This window comes from Stegastes partitus, unplaced genomic scaffold, assembly GCF_000690725.1.
Source record: "Stegastes partitus isolate 25-593 unplaced genomic scaffold, Stegastes_partitus-1.0.2 Scaffold328, whole genome shotgun sequence".
In the NCBI taxonomy this organism is placed as follows: Eukaryota; Metazoa; Chordata; class Actinopteri; family Pomacentridae; genus Stegastes; species Stegastes partitus.
The window spans coordinates 214,667-229,756 of record NW_007578059.1 but is presented as its reverse complement, the minus strand read 5'-3'; the positions used below and the strand labels follow the sequence as shown (position 1 = coordinate 229,756).

The following is a 15,090-nucleotide window of genomic DNA, read 5'->3' as shown; positions in this document are numbered from 1 at the left end:
ATGACTCACTGCACTAAGTTAGATGTGTCCAGGTGTGACCTCTTGAGTTGCTGAGGATGTGATTTCTTACTCTTAAGGAGAATACATAGAAGACAAACTACATAGTGGAATATACAGTAGAATATGCAGTTGATCCACCACGAAAGGGGATTTTGTCTCTCATTACTAACACTGAAATCATTTTATGGCAGAATGTTTTTGCTCTAGTCATGAGCAGAAAGAGCGAATACAGCAACCAATAAGCCAGTCAGTGTCTGCATCTGCATTTCAGTGTTTTTTAGAGACAGACTTGAAAAGAATGTCAACCTGTCCTTTAACATTTTTCTTGCTAGGAGGACAGTTTTATTTATGACATATTATGTGTCTCCTCAGAGCGTCAGGAGCAGCAGGTCCTCAGAGCAGCTACTACTGGCTCCTCGTCTATTCGCCTTACCTGGAGAATCATCCAGTCCTCTCGAGGGTATCGTCTGGAGTGGAGAGAAGGGGAAGGTCAGTGGTGCATGTGACATGGATGCACTAACATTTACTTGTTGCTCTCGTGCTCCAAGCATATAAACACACAGTCATTTACTGTAACCCTCTGAACCCCAAGCGATTTCTGGGACTTTTTTTTTTTGCTCCTGTCACATTTTTACTCACTGTGGGCATAATTTTTTATTTTTTATTTTCCTGCACCTCTGTTTCCCCAAGTGCCCTCAGGTGTTATCAATACTGGATAAAATGGTGGCTCCTCAATCTATAGATACTTCACAATTTACATTTGTTTCCATATTTCCCTCCTATGTGCTCAATGTAAAAACAACCTGCAATTCAGCCTTGCTCAGTCCTGGAATTTTTGAGTTGGCAATGGCTTCACAGTTTTAATGATGTATAACAATTTTAGGCTTAGATTTAGGTAGTTTTCTAGTTTTTCCAACAGCATGACACAAGTGCTTAGTGCAAGGATAGTTGGAAAGTTGAAAATTCAATCATTCTTTCTGTTTTTACAGAAAGAATGATTTGGTATTTATTCATTTTTGCTTACATTTCTTTTAAACCTGAGCATCTTTTTGGGTTCAGAGGTTTAAAACATACTGCATCTTTTGAAGCAGGCTGAGCAATGTGGACATCTTTATCATTACAAAAAAGAATTTTGGAAGAAATAGGAAGTATATACACTGTAAATTACATGTAAAAGGCAATTTAAACTCACTGATCCTGGAACGTCATTGTATTCTCCAGGAGGTCGTGTCCAGACCCTGTCCTTCCCCAGAAGCACCACCAGCCATGAGCTGACAGGCCTTCAACCCAACACTGAATACGTCATCACCCTGTACACCCTGTACGAAGGCCGTGAGGAGGCCACACCTGTCTCCACCACATCCAGAGGTCAGCCAGGGGCTCTGAACATCATCATAAATGTGCTGATGTTGGATTTTCTTACTTGTGCATGTATCAAAGTTTTATCTGATGTTGCAGAGGAACAGCCAGTGGGGAGGGTGTCCAACCTGCGAGTGGTGGAGTCTCTGGGCAGCACTGTCAGACTCGGCTGGACAGGTGTAGCTGGGGCCACACAGTATCGAATCATTATCCAGAACACAGAAGGTACAATGATTTTAATTCATTATGTTGGTCATTTTGATTTCTATCGCCCAAGTATGAATCAAAACCTGACTGTGGGTCCTGCATGCTCCATGTCATGTCAGTGGGAACAGACGAAATCCGAGTTATCTCCGGAAACCAGACGACCCTGGACCTCAGAGACCTCATAGTGGGAGTGTCATATGGCGTCAGTGTCACAGCACTGGTGGGAGAAAACGAAGGAGACCCAGTTACTGTCTACATCAAACCAGGTGAGTTGAGCAGGGACATGCAGCAACTGACAGCGACTTCTCATTTACTTTCTCTATCCTCTAATCTGCCAGTTTCACTGAATGAGATTTTAAATGCTGTTCAGCAGATACTTTATGTTCATTAGTGTTATCTCGGGATCTTTTGATATAGCCAGCATTACCAAACACAGGGAACATCCAGTATGTTTGAAAGTCAGTAGCCTTGCATGAAAATTTCTACAGTCTTTTTCCTTTTCCTATTTTTACTAGAGTAGAATACTCAGACTCTGTATTGTTCTTCTTGCATTAGAAATATTTCATTTTTGTCACTTTATATTCGTTATATCCTTTCTATTGCAGAACAAAGTGCTGGGAGAGTGACAAATCTCAGAGTTACAAATGCAAACAGTCGAAGGATGCGAATTGCTTGGACTGGTGTTACTGGGGCAACAGGGTACAGGGTGACTTGGAGACAAGGCAGCAGTAAGTCTTGTATTGTAAAAGATTTGAAAAATTATTATTTCAAAAGCTGTATTGTTGTATTTGTCTAGTAAATATTTTACATTGAATATTGTAGTTCTTACCTTATGTGAACCTGCTGTATTATAAATGTATTATCATTGAAATCAGACGCAGATGAAGAAAGAATCATAAAATGGGCTCAGTGTGTATTTTAGATGTTTTCTTTCCATTACTTTTAAAACCATTACTTACTTTTAGTGAAGCAAATATCCCAAAATCTAACTGACCAGTGCATGAAAATAATCTATTTTTACCTGCAGCATCTCACCTTAAAAACAGCAACAGACTTTCAGAGTCCAAACCTTGTATTTTTTGGCTTGTACTTATTTTTTATTTTTTTCTGTGTGTATATTTTATATATTTCTTTTCTGCCTTGCAGGTGCAGAACAGTCTCGTGTGCTTGGCGCGGAGGCCACAACTTTCACTATGGACGGCCTGCAGCCAGACGAGGGGCTGGTAATTGGTGTAGCAGCTGTTGTAGGTCAGCGTGTTGGAGAGGTGGCCACACTGTCTGCTCGGACTAATCCCCACGGCGGAGGACTGTCTGGACTTCGTGTCGTTGATGTCACCTCTCAGAGGATACGCATCACATGGTCACCTACCGCAAGGGCAACTGGTTATAGGATCACTTGGCGTCGTGATGATGGTAAAGAATAATTTGCACTGACAGATACAAGATGCATCCAAGTATGTGATAAGGGTGAAATGTAATGAACAGTACTGTGAAAGCTTAGTGTTTTATCAAAGTTCTATTGGGTGCAGGAGTTGAGACAACCCGTACTGTGGGTGCTGACGTCTCTTCATACGCTATTGATGGACTACAGTCAAATTCAGCCTACAGCGTGCAGGTTTCTGCACTGTCTGGATCTCGAGAAGGAATTCCGTCCACGCTAACTATCAGAACAGGTATCTTACTGAATCATCCAGTGTCTATTATTGTTGTTGTTCAGAATATGTTTTGAAAGAAACTTAGAAAAAAGTAGCTGAAATACAACTGTAATTAAGTATTGTCTAACATTTTCCTGTCCTGACTGTCAGAGTCAGATCAGTCTGTGGTTGGGACGGTGACGTCACTGCAAGTCCAGGAGACCCGTGGGGAGGTCGTTCGAGTCACTTGGGTCGGTGTGCAGGGAGCAACGTCTTATCGAGTGTCTTGGAAGAGAACGGATGGTGAGGTTTTGTGGCCTGCCGTTCTTTTTGGTATAATTCTTTCACACAGTTGCATAAATCTCACAGCTGATTGATCCCACTTTTATGGCTGCTGGTATGTCTTTCAAATCCTACTGTTGTGACTATGTTCTGCTGTAGGTGGTCAAGAGAGGAGTCAGTTGGTGGGTGGAGATGTGACAGCAGTGGATTTAGACCGGCTGGACCCTGGAGCTCAGTATGAGGTGCAGGTCATGGCTTTAGTTCAAAACCGAGAGGGAACCCCTGTGTCTGTCAGAGTCACCACACGTGAGTCCTGTTTACCTGCATTATGTCGAGGTTCCTAACAGTTTTGTTAACCTTTGACATTGTGTAGATTGGGGGGAAAAAGCCTTAATGGTTTTCCTGAAGTAATGGATGGATTAACAATATTTGGTGTTTTTGAGTTTTGCCCTATAACGTGGCATATGTTGTCACTAAGCAAAACCTTAAAAGTGACTGAGAAGCCCTTAACCATCTGAACTTTAAACTTGCTGGAAGGTCTGAAAGGTATCTTTTCTTTTTCAAAAATGGCTAAAATTACAGCATTTATCAGAGCTAAAAATGTAAAAACAGAAAGACAAGAAAATATGGCAAAAAATGCCCAGGAGCTGCCTGGAGTTCAGAGGGTTAAAGCCAATGTGGAAGTCATCATGGGAATACTGTCGTCGTTATCTGCAATAGTTTAGTATAATAGTTATATATATGTATATATGTATGTATGTATATATATAATAGTTTAGCATAATATACAGAATCTTGTATTTGATAAATATATTTGATGTTTCCATGTACACAGCTGGTGATACTACATCACTACCCACCACGACTTTACGAGTGGCAGAGATTACCCAGAATTCTGTGCGACTCGGCTGGACTCCTCTACCAGGCGCCACAGGATATTTTGTGAGATGGAAAGATGAGACAGGTGGGGCATGTTGTCACGTATGTTTTATTGTTCAGATGCTTATATGCATGCTCTGTTGAAGTGATCCTCTCATCTGGACTGTTTGCATGTCTCAGATACCAGCCCAGGGCTGTCGGTTACGCTGCCTTCATCGTCCAGCTCCTACCAGGTGACTGGGTTGCGTTTGGGCCGTCGATACCGATTCAGCGTGAGGCCCTCCTTTCAAAGTGGAATGGGAAGAGAGAGCTTTGTGGACGAACGCACTGGTAACACACATGATACACTATTTCCTGTACTCCCATTGCCTACAGACACTTGATGTCTTACTCACCCTTACAAACTTCTCTGTCTGCAGTGTGTCTGGGTGGACGTCTGGATGTGGTGTTTCTGGTGCCTGCATCTACTGATCGGATTGGCCTTGCAAGGAATCTGCGTGAACTCGTCACCAGTGCAGCAGGCTCACTTACCAATGTTGGACCCCGTGACTCACAGGTATCTTTTCACAAATAAGTCCAAAACAGAGTTTAGAAAGATACAAGGAGCTGTCATGGTCACTTTATTAGCTCTCAACTGCCAACATTTTAAGTTTTTTCTTCCTGTTTCAGGTTGGGGTTGTAGTATATGGATTTAGACCAAAAATATGGTTCCTGCTCAACCGCCACAGTAGATCTGACACACTGCTCCAAGAGATCCAGTCCACACCATTTGATGAAAGCCCAGGGAATAACATTGGTCAGTATTCTCTGACGTACGTTTTCTGCTCTAACTCAGCGTCTGTGGCTGCTTGGTGTTGTGTGACGACAGCTGTGATCTTGCTTGTCTCCCTCTGCAGGTGAGGCGGTGACTTTCACCAGACAGTACCTTCTGACCCCCTCAGCCGGACGGAGACCAACAGTACCTGGCACTGTTGTCATCATTGCGGACAAAAGATCTGCTGACAACCTGACTCTGGCAGCCAACAATCTCAGAGCTACAGGTGGGTGGGGGCAGACCAGCAAACAGTCGCACTCTGATCGCCTTCTGAATGACACTCATGGTTTGCATTAAATCACAGAGTCACCAAAGACATAGTTTGTGTGCCAGAATCAAAAAACACCTTTCTTTTTCACTTTTCACTACAATTTTACACCTGTTACAAGCTGACATGTCTATAGAAGTTAAACGTATTGAAATTAAAACAGAAACTAACAGCGCAAAATTATAAGACTCCATTTTTTTGAAAGAAATGTTGCTTCCAGCTGTTTGTAGGACTCTTTACTTTGAGTTTAATAAATATATGCAGCGTCAAACAGTAGCAGCAAGAGCCAAAGCAAGAGAGTTGTTATCATTAATTACTTTTTAGTATAAATTGCCTCCAACATTAAGATAGGATCTAACCACAAGTCAAACTGTGTGCTGTTCTTCACCTTAGACAGATGAGTTGTCACAGACAGAATCACAATTTATAGATTGATGTTAAATCATTTGGTGCATTCAGGATTTCGATGTAATCTCTTGTCTATGACATTATTATGTTTTGTATGTCACTTTATGTACTATCCAAGTCTTGTGTGTATGGCAAATGTTATCATCTTCCTCTTTCCTCTTGTTGCTGACTATGCTTTATTATGACTGGCTGTGTGTTTAGGGTTGTTTCATACTGCAGAATGTATTGATTCTGCAGCATGATGGATCAAAAACGACCTTTGCAGAGCACGGCACTGTGTCCAGTACACACACAAATCCCACGACTCTATCTGCTCGATTAAACAAATGTGTGTTTGCCAGGTGTGACGGTGCTAGCAGTAGGTATAGACCAGGCAGACACTGAGGAGCTGCGACGGGCTGTGACGGATGGCAGCACCCAGAACATCCTGTACGCCCGCGATGCAGCTCAGTTGAACACACTGCATTCAGATCTGGCAGACTTGCTGTGTGGTATTGCCAGAATACCGGAGGTGAGAAGAAATCTGGAAAAACAATGTTTGCTTCACACTCTTGTTTTTCGAGTTCGAGCTAAACTTGATGTGATCCGAACACAGCCGACAGAGAAAAAACAACACATTTTTCCCATTATTGTGTGAATACAATGCTGTGACTGTCAGTTCAGTTCTTGGGTGGTATTTGTGGTGGAACTGAATTACTGTCAAATGATAGAAGACGACAAACATCGTTCATCTCAGCCAAGTGTGTTTCTATCGTTGTGTTGTTCAGGTACCTGGTCCAGGTCCAGACCAGTGCTCCATTCAGTGCCCTCGGGTAAGTTATTCTACATTGTCATGTTCTATCACAGACTTTTATAACCTGTTATCACAGGTTCAGTTTATTAGGCAGACTCCAGCCCCGATGAATGAAGTGTCAATTATATGACTGCTAGAAACAGGTGTTTTCTTCCTCTTCCCCTGCCTTCTTCTTACTGTGATTTCTAAATATGTTTTATCTTTCTCATTTCTCTTAGGGTGAGAAGGGAGAACGTGGAGACAGGGTACAGTCCTGCAGTTGCACTATTGTTTTATTTTTTACCACTCTTATTGTTATTTTTGTTTTCAGCTCATAAGGTGCAATTTTTTTGTTTGCCTCCACAGGGTGAGAGAGGCAGAGATGGTGTAGATGGACGCAATGGAGAGCCTGTGAGTCATTCATAAGTGCAGAACTTGAGGTTTATAAGTGGTATTATGGCAATTACTGGATATTACTCCAGCTTCAAGAGCATGTGCATTAAGAAATGTGCTCTTATTTTCAAACCAATATTTATAGTACACCTTTTCCGGTTATGTATGCGCGATGTAGGGTCGCGATGGTATTCCCGGGCCGGAAGGCCCCAGAGGCCCTGACGGACGCCCGGGTCCACCAGGCCAGTCCATCCCTACTGACCCCTCACTGGGGGTGAAAGGGGAAAAAGGGGAGAGAGTAAGTAGAGTTAAGGTTGTTCTAACATCACACAAATAAGATAATCCCAAAGTAACCAGCAGTTTGTTTTAGGGTTTCCCTGGTATCGATGGAAGTCCAGCGTTGCCAGGACGGCCAGGTGCCCCCGGAAATGCAGGTGTCCCAGTGAGTAAAGACACTAGAACCCACAGACACAGTTTGATATTGATGATGTTGTTTTAGCACTATAGTAACTAAACACTTGCTTTTACCCTGCAGGGTTCACAGGGGATACCTGGTATCAGAGGAAACCCAGTGAGTAACCTTCATCCTCCTGACCTGGACAGTTGCTGTGTGGATGTGTGAATATGAAGTACAGTGCTTCTTAGACTTTTTTTGTGTTCTAGGGTGAACCAGGAGGAACAGGTCCACAAGGGCCAAAGGGTGATAGAGGTGAAAGGGTGAGCTGGAACACTTCTCAAATCCACAAATGTGTGTGCAAAAATTAATTTGTGCCAGTTTAGAGAAGACAAAGAAACATGACGTGTTGAGTGTCTGTTTGTTTCCTGTGCTTTGCTTACGTTGTAGGGTGAACCTGGTTCTTCTGTGTCTGGAGGGGGTTTTCCAGGGAGGAAAGGAGAACCAGGCATCTCAGGAATACCGGTAAGAAACCAACTAGAAAGTGAGCCCAGACTGTTCAAACATAAACAACCATGAGACAGCCACATTGTCGACATAAATACAGTCAGGAGGTAATAACAACGGGCTTTCTAGTTTCTAGTTGTAAATGGCCGCAGTAATCCTAAATCCCACAACAAGTTTAACTCACATGAACCGTCCACTCTGCATCAGAGAGGTTAGGTCTCGTTGTCAAAATGTTTTGGATATTCTTGGTAAAGAATCAACAGCTTTAGTTTTTGTCTGTACTAACCAGTGCTTGTGTTGTGCATTAAGGGAAATCCAGGTCGACCGGGCAGCGACGGGGTCAAAGGAACCTCTGGAGTTCCAGGGACACCAGGTCAGGATGGTCGCCCTGGGATACCAGGAACGCCAGGACTCTCCATCAAGGTTTGCCTCCTTCACTGCTTCTCTTCCTCTACATAAAGCAGAAGATCTCTGTAAATAAAAGATATTGACATCAGACCTTGTAAATTCAAAATCAAGTTATTCAAATCTACACCAGGATGCTTCTCATTTTAACCACCTGAACCCCAAAAACCTACCAGCACGTTGTTTTTCAAAAAGATAACCCAATTTTACACCATTTATCAAAATCAGAAATGATAAAAATAGAAAGAATCATTGAATTTTTAATTTTCTGATGTCAGTCCTTAAACTACTCATCTGTCACCTCCTGTTCCATTAAAGCTTAAAATCATATCTCATTAAAATCACTTTATTCAACATGTCTCATTAGTAAAAAATGCTAAAAATGAAATGCCTATTCTAACAAGGTTCTGTAAAAAGCAAAAAAGAATTGCGCTCCTCAGCGAACCTGAGCAGCCATGAGTGATTCGGCTGTGAACAACAGTCACGTGACAAATTTTTTGAACTTTTCAGCTGAACTAGGTTGAACTACAGGCTTTGCTTACACAGAGCAGATAGGAGGCAAGTATGGAAACAGGTTAAAAATGTAAGTTGTGAACTTCTGTAGTATGTCGAGTCTTCATTTGGTCCAGTATTAGTAACACCTGAGGGAATGTGCAAAAATGTTGTACATGTGAATCTCTGGTTTTTACAATTTTTGTAAATTAAATGAAGCTTTTTTATGATTATGATCATTATCTCTGTGTTATCCTGCACATGACTTCTTTGAGTTCTCTCTACCTCTGGGTGTTCAAATGACTAACAATCAGCTCTGCTATAGAGGGTCATTGTGCAAAGTTGCTTTAAATTGTAATGGTGTACCTAATAGTCCTGAAATCTGTGTGTATTAGAAAATGTACACAATTTTTAGTTCATGGGCCTAAATCTGAAAATCACGAGTAAAATTAAATAAACAGGTCTTCTGTGAATAGAAAAAGAGACAGGTCAATCTCCGTACCAACCCTAGTGTCTCATCAAAAATAGATCAATGACCCAGCTACATCAGTCTGTACTGTCAAGTTGCGTGCTGCTGTGGCATTTCACTGGTAAACTGAGAACCTGAGCGCAAAGCAGCACAACATAGGCTTGGCAATCGGTTTAATAGATACATCATACTTTGGGCCAAACTCTGAGATTCACAGACTGACATTCAGTGCTGTTGTGACAAATAGGCCAGAAAGACAGACCTGAAAGGATTAAATTACCGTGTGATGACACATTGGAGGACAAGGTGGGCAGAACAAATAGTTCTAGACATGGACGGCATCGAACGCAAGATGTGTAAAGTTCAGGAACTTAGATTCTAATGCTATCTTTTCCTTTTGATGTATCCCAGAGCTTGAAAGAACAGAGTTCAATGTGTTGTGTTGTTTTCATAGAGGTGCAGGACTTTATATTGCAGCGAAAAGTGAAGCCACGGTAAATAAAAATGTGACAGCAGCAGAAAACACCCAGCAATTGCTTGGAGTTCAGAAGGTTAAAAAATGCCAGTGTCACATATAAGATCTTGTCTTTTCAAAGTGCAGGTCACAAATCAAGACTTGAAATTTAAAAATATATATATGTTCAGCTGTTTTAAGACATTACAAGCACAGGAGTCAAAAAAAGGTCTGTGTTGTTTTAAAGTGAGCTAGTAAATAAAAATATATGTGCTGTCATCTTTACTATGGTTACCATGAGTGGGCTGCGGCTACATTGCATTTTAGTGCATTTTTCGTGGAGTCCTACAGTGAAGCTGTTATTGTCAGACTCACACACATGGTGGTAGCATTGAGCCGTCTACATTTTTCTTCAGTGAAGCCTCAACCATTTTACTCTATGCGCCAGAAAATGAAGGGGTAATTTTTATTGCTCAGAGTCATCTCTGATGTAGGATTTTGCGTAGAAGTCGCAGATTTTATTTTAGATTTTTTTTGTGACTGTGTGAACACCCGGGTCTTTGCCATCTCTGTATTTTACTGTGCATCCTGAAATCAGCTCTGACTATTGATGTCTGAGACAGACACTAAGGACGTTTCCTGTGTGTATGTGGCAGTTTCTCTTGACACTTACATGAAGCACATTATTTATCACAATATTTAGTCTCATTCCCAGCAAAACTAGCATTTCATCAGTTTTCAGTTCCTCAATAATTATGGTGTTTTTTTTTTGTAGATTTAAAGAGATGATCTGTTCTGTTATTTCAGCCATTTGTGTTTTTCTCTGCACTGTGTTATCATTGGTTTTCCTTTGTGAAATTGTTTTAACATTAAGATACTGCAGTATTTTAAACAGCAGAGAGGTGGGTTGTTTGTGTATGAATCAACCTGCGAGCATGTGTATACACATGACGCATATCAATCTGTTGGGCAGATTATCATAGAGTTTTTTTTCCCCCCCTATTATCAGTGTTTAGCATCGTCTTGCCTTTTCCCTCCCTCTCTCTCAACCTGTCTGTTTCCTCTTCTTTTCTTTTTTTTCTACAGGGAGATAAGGGCAGCTCAGGAGAGAGGGTGAGTCACACCATCACCAACTTGTCCTCTCACTGCAGAAATATCCTAAGGAGCATAATGATTCTCAGCTCTTATCTCCCTTTGCTGACAGGGACCTCCAGGAGTCGGCAGCGGGGTGGCTGTGAAGGGCGACAAGGGCTCCCCTGTAAGCGCTGCCAATCAACTGGCAATGTGCTGACACATTAAGTTTGCAGGTGAACTCTGTGTGCACATGTGGCGTATTTTGCATTTACTAATTGCTTTTTGTTTTTTTTATATCAGGGTGCTACAGGACCTCCAGGGGCTCAGGGTCTGAGAGGGCCAACAGGACCAGAGGGCAGAAAAGGAGACAAGGTAGCTGCAGACTGATTCAGTTTATGAGAGGATGAGCGATGTGAGGCATTTTAATAAAGAAATTACTTGTGGTTGTTTTCCAGGGCGATGGGAGTGATGGACAGCCTGGAACTCCAGGCAAACAAGGGGAGCCTGGGGACAGGGTAGGTCAGACCCAAAGTACTTAGAAGAATGGCTGATGGTAAAGATGCTGATCTGCGTCTGGATCAGTTATAAACAGTGCAAGGATGATTTGTGAAAAAAAATTTCAAGTGAGGCTAACGGTTGGTAAATGTTTGTTTTAATTTATCACTAGATTGTAGCACCACCTATGGCATCAATTTTAGAGAAACCTCATGAAGTTGCCTTACACATATGTTAATAAAATATACAGACAGGCGACGAATTAAATGAAAAACCAACAAAAGTTATCTTTGTAAGGTATTTGGACACCAACAGCTTCACTGCTCCTTGATCCTCCAAGTTTCTGAACTCTATTGCAGAGATGAAACACGGTCCTTCCAAAAGATATTCCTTGGTGGTGATGGAGAACTCTGTTTAACATGATGGTCCAAATCTGACATAGGTTCTTCAGTTGGGTTGAGATGTGGTGACTGAAGGTCGTAGGATATGATTCACATCAATTTCATCAAGCCATTCAGGGACTCCTCATACCATGTGGATGGGGTCATTGTCATCCTGACCACTTTCATCAGGATAGAAATGTTACATCATATGATAAAGGCGATCACTCAGAACAACTTTGTACTGATTTGCAGTGACTCTTCCCTCTAAGGGGACAAGTTGAACCAAACCGTGCCAGCGAAATGCCCCCCCTACAGCGTAACACAACCGTCACGTCAGATCTGTCTTCACTTTAGGGCTCGAGGATTCACGTTTTTTTTTTTTTCTTTCTTTTTTTAAATTGTCATTTGCCTCTAGCTTCAATTGCAAAATGAGTTCCAGATTTTATCTAATGTCAGATCAGCTCTATACTGTAACAGTGCAAATATATTCATGTATTTTATTTACTAAATAAAGTGGCAGAGTTTGTTATAAAACCATCTGGATTAATACATGTTAGGTAAAGGAAAAAAAAAAAAAAGCTTCTGTACCTCACAATTAAGGACTTGTGAGCAAATGGATGAAGCGCTTTAGAAATGGACACGTTTCCATTATACACAATTAAAACAGTCAGTTCTGTTGCGGACGTCTTGTAATTTAACTTTCCAGAAACTGAAACAACTGGAATATCATTTGTCATTTTTGATATGTCTTGCTAACAAATAAACGCATTTTCAACAACACAATTTACCAGAAGGAAAACAACAACCACCTTGGTAGAGATCTGGGTTTAAGCATTTTGCTCATGTTTTTCAGGGCCCCCGTGGACCTCCAGGAGAAATTGGCAGCAAGGTAAAATAAACATAGGGAAAATAGCTTCTGTTATAAGGTGTAAATAAAAGAATGACTGCTTTTACCCTCTCTGTCCTGATAGGGTGACCGAGGACAGCCAGGTGAGCCTGGATCACAGGGAGACAGGGTGAGTCACATGATGAGCGAATTAATTAGGTATAGTCGTGTCCGTACACGTCTAGAAACCATGACTGTGGTCCACATTCACAGAAACAGCACCGGGTTTAATAGCTCAGGTTACCAGACAGAGGAGAAACTGAAAAATTATTATTACCTCCCTCTCTGAGTCAGGTGTGCATCTCATCAGGTTCATATCATTTTAAAATGTTCACCTGGAAAATGTTGGTTAGAGAAAGGGAGGAGAAAAAGCAGACTCCAGTAAGAATATGCTGCAGAGAACTTGTTTCTACATGAACTGAAAGGAAGCTTGAATGTTGGTTCCAGAGTTTCATTATTTTAAATGTCTTTCTTTCAGTTGTAATAAGGTAATGGTGGAATCGGAAAACTGTGATAATGGCAGGGAAAAGCAAGACTTCCTCTTTGTATCAGAACAATATGTCACATTATCTGTTCTTCCCTGTGTAATTCTTAGTCATTTATGCAAGCTAAGGAGCTCTAACAGCTGTGAAGAACAGACTGTGCCAAACAAATGTGTATATGTTCATTATGTATGTATACAGTATATACACAATGTACTGTTTGTGCCAAAAGCAGTTTCATAGTCAATAGGATGCAAGTGTTGTTGACTCTAAGTCATGACAGAGAAGTGGGCCTTTCTCTCCTGACTGTAGCTCAGATAAACCTGGAGCAGTCACTGATTCTGTAGTTTGCACATGCGTGGAGAAAGGAGAATATAATGCAATTTTTCCCTAAAAAACAATCGATAAATCTGAACATTTGTGTCTTTGTAGGGGGAGAGAGGACCGGCTGGTGAAACTGGGGAGAGAGTGAGTACAGCAATATTGGTTCAGTTGTTCATTTAGTTTTTAACTGTTGACATCCTTTAGTCTTTGAAGAGTTTTGGTGCAGTTTTCTGACTGTAGTTGTCTTCTCAGGGGGACCCAGGGAAGCCAGGCCTTCCAGGAACACAAGGGCTGAGAGTGAGTGACACACTGCTGTTTAGTGTTGGCTAATGACGTCTGTGTGCCTTTTTCGTTTTGTATTTGTTGCATGAGAGTCTCACAGCGGAGTGTTTCCATTTGTCATCAGGGTTTATCGGGACTCGGTGGACCTCCAGGAGAAAAGGTGAGACTGATTCAATTAGGAGCAATCACATGAGAAAGCAGCAGGTCAATACGAACGTGATTCCGTCGCTGAATGTTTCATAATGTACCGTAATGAATTTCCAAGCAAAGATGAAAGAACAAGCGAACGTGTCTGTTTCCAGGGAAATGACGGCGCGCGAGGGGAACCTGGCAGAAGTGTGAGCAATCAGTCATGAGGAAATCATGGCATATTTATCTCCAACTCCATCATGGATATGTACTTCCTGTCAATGGCAGATGGGTTTGTGTATGATGACAAGTCTTTATGTATTATTTATTTAAATCACACAGGTTCCAGGTTTCCCAGGCAAGAAGGGAGAACAGGTGAGCTATAAAACTTGTGTTCTCATACAACTTTTAATTTAAGTGAAGTTCACTGGGAGTTCACAGGTTTCCTTTGTTTGCTGTTTTGCCAAAGGGGGAGCGAGGCCTGCCTGGTTCTGAGGGCACGAGGGGAGAAAAGGGAGAGCAGGGGCAGAGAGGAGAGAAAGTGAGCAAAGTGCTTTGGAAAATATGTAGTTAATTGTGTATTCTGAGTGTGTGTTCACTCACAATCTGGCATGTGTCCAAATACTTCTCTGTCATTCTGTCAAGGGGGCTTCAGGTTCAGGAGGGTCAGGAGTTGGCGGAGCTAAAGGAGAGCCGGGAGAGCGAGTAAGTTCACGCCAAGGAGATTGTAGCTGCTCTTTTATCAGAACTACAAATGGCGCAGTCACAATGTTTACAGCTGCTGTGATAAATTCCTGACAATAACATTCATTATTCAAGAAACATTCCCTTGTTCCCACCTGTTGGCGGAAGTCAAACTGAAAATGCATAATGCATGTGCTCTTCCCCTCAGGGCCTCGCTGGTATTAGTGGAAGACCGGGTGCCAAGGTGAGGGTCCTGCTGCGTCTTCTTTAGCCTTCTTTCTTTGTTTGTATCTGTTTGATTGTGAAACGGGTCTTGTTAACTCTTTTGTTAGGGAGACCCGGGGGAACCAGGAGAGAGGGGAGAGAACGGGCGCCCAGGAATCCCAGGAAAACCCGGTTCTCCTGGTAAAGAGGTAAGAGTGGTTTATCAGATCTCACCTATCGCTCTGGGGAATGCAATGGACAGATTCAATTATTTATTAGGTGAAATTGTTTGATTAATCAAGACAATTAGCAGATTAATTTATAAATGTATTTTCAATTGCATTCTTAGTGACCATATAGTGCAAATTTCTGTTATCCCAAGTGATGATTGTACTTGAATGTAGTATTAG

General features: G+C 41.8%; 1 protein-coding gene across 1 annotated transcript in view; it reads left to right on the top strand.

Moving 5' to 3' along the window:
* The window catches only part of col7a1 (collagen, type VII, alpha 1), a 73,464-nt gene that overhangs the window by 15,854 nt on the left and 42,520 nt on the right, over positions 1 to 15,090 (top strand). The window contains exons 13-48 of the mRNA XM_008283822.1: positions 373 to 489; positions 1,222 to 1,368; positions 1,459 to 1,584; positions 1,686 to 1,832; positions 2,172 to 2,294; positions 2,713 to 2,979; positions 3,372 to 3,503; positions 3,642 to 3,788; positions 4,542 to 4,691; positions 4,781 to 4,917; positions 5,031 to 5,157; positions 5,258 to 5,319; positions 6,619 to 6,663; positions 6,863 to 6,889; positions 6,990 to 7,034; positions 7,195 to 7,314; positions 7,387 to 7,458; positions 7,552 to 7,587; positions 7,680 to 7,733; positions 7,861 to 7,935; positions 8,227 to 8,340; positions 10,824 to 10,850; positions 10,942 to 10,995; positions 11,112 to 11,183; positions 11,267 to 11,326; positions 12,543 to 12,578; positions 12,661 to 12,705; positions 13,490 to 13,525; positions 13,634 to 13,678; positions 13,788 to 13,823; positions 13,966 to 14,001; positions 14,135 to 14,167; positions 14,262 to 14,333; positions 14,438 to 14,497; positions 14,685 to 14,720; positions 14,809 to 14,889. Of these exons, the coding sequence (XP_008282044.1) occupies positions 373 to 489; positions 1,222 to 1,368; positions 1,459 to 1,584; positions 1,686 to 1,832; positions 2,172 to 2,294; positions 2,713 to 2,979; positions 3,372 to 3,503; positions 3,642 to 3,788; positions 4,542 to 4,691; positions 4,781 to 4,917; positions 5,031 to 5,157; positions 5,258 to 5,319; positions 6,619 to 6,663; positions 6,863 to 6,889; positions 6,990 to 7,034; positions 7,195 to 7,314; positions 7,387 to 7,458; positions 7,552 to 7,587; positions 7,680 to 7,733; positions 7,861 to 7,935; positions 8,227 to 8,340; positions 10,824 to 10,850; positions 10,942 to 10,995; positions 11,112 to 11,183; positions 11,267 to 11,326; positions 12,543 to 12,578; positions 12,661 to 12,705; positions 13,490 to 13,525; positions 13,634 to 13,678; positions 13,788 to 13,823; positions 13,966 to 14,001; positions 14,135 to 14,167; positions 14,262 to 14,333; positions 14,438 to 14,497; positions 14,685 to 14,720; positions 14,809 to 14,889 (2,999 nt within the window). The remainder of the gene's footprint in view (positions 1 to 372; positions 490 to 1,221; positions 1,369 to 1,458; positions 1,585 to 1,685; positions 1,833 to 2,171; positions 2,295 to 2,712; positions 2,980 to 3,371; positions 3,504 to 3,641; positions 3,789 to 4,541; positions 4,692 to 4,780; positions 4,918 to 5,030; positions 5,158 to 5,257; positions 5,320 to 6,618; positions 6,664 to 6,862; positions 6,890 to 6,989; positions 7,035 to 7,194; positions 7,315 to 7,386; positions 7,459 to 7,551; positions 7,588 to 7,679; positions 7,734 to 7,860; positions 7,936 to 8,226; positions 8,341 to 10,823; positions 10,851 to 10,941; positions 10,996 to 11,111; positions 11,184 to 11,266; positions 11,327 to 12,542; positions 12,579 to 12,660; positions 12,706 to 13,489; positions 13,526 to 13,633; positions 13,679 to 13,787; positions 13,824 to 13,965; positions 14,002 to 14,134; positions 14,168 to 14,261; positions 14,334 to 14,437; positions 14,498 to 14,684; positions 14,721 to 14,808; positions 14,890 to 15,090) is intronic.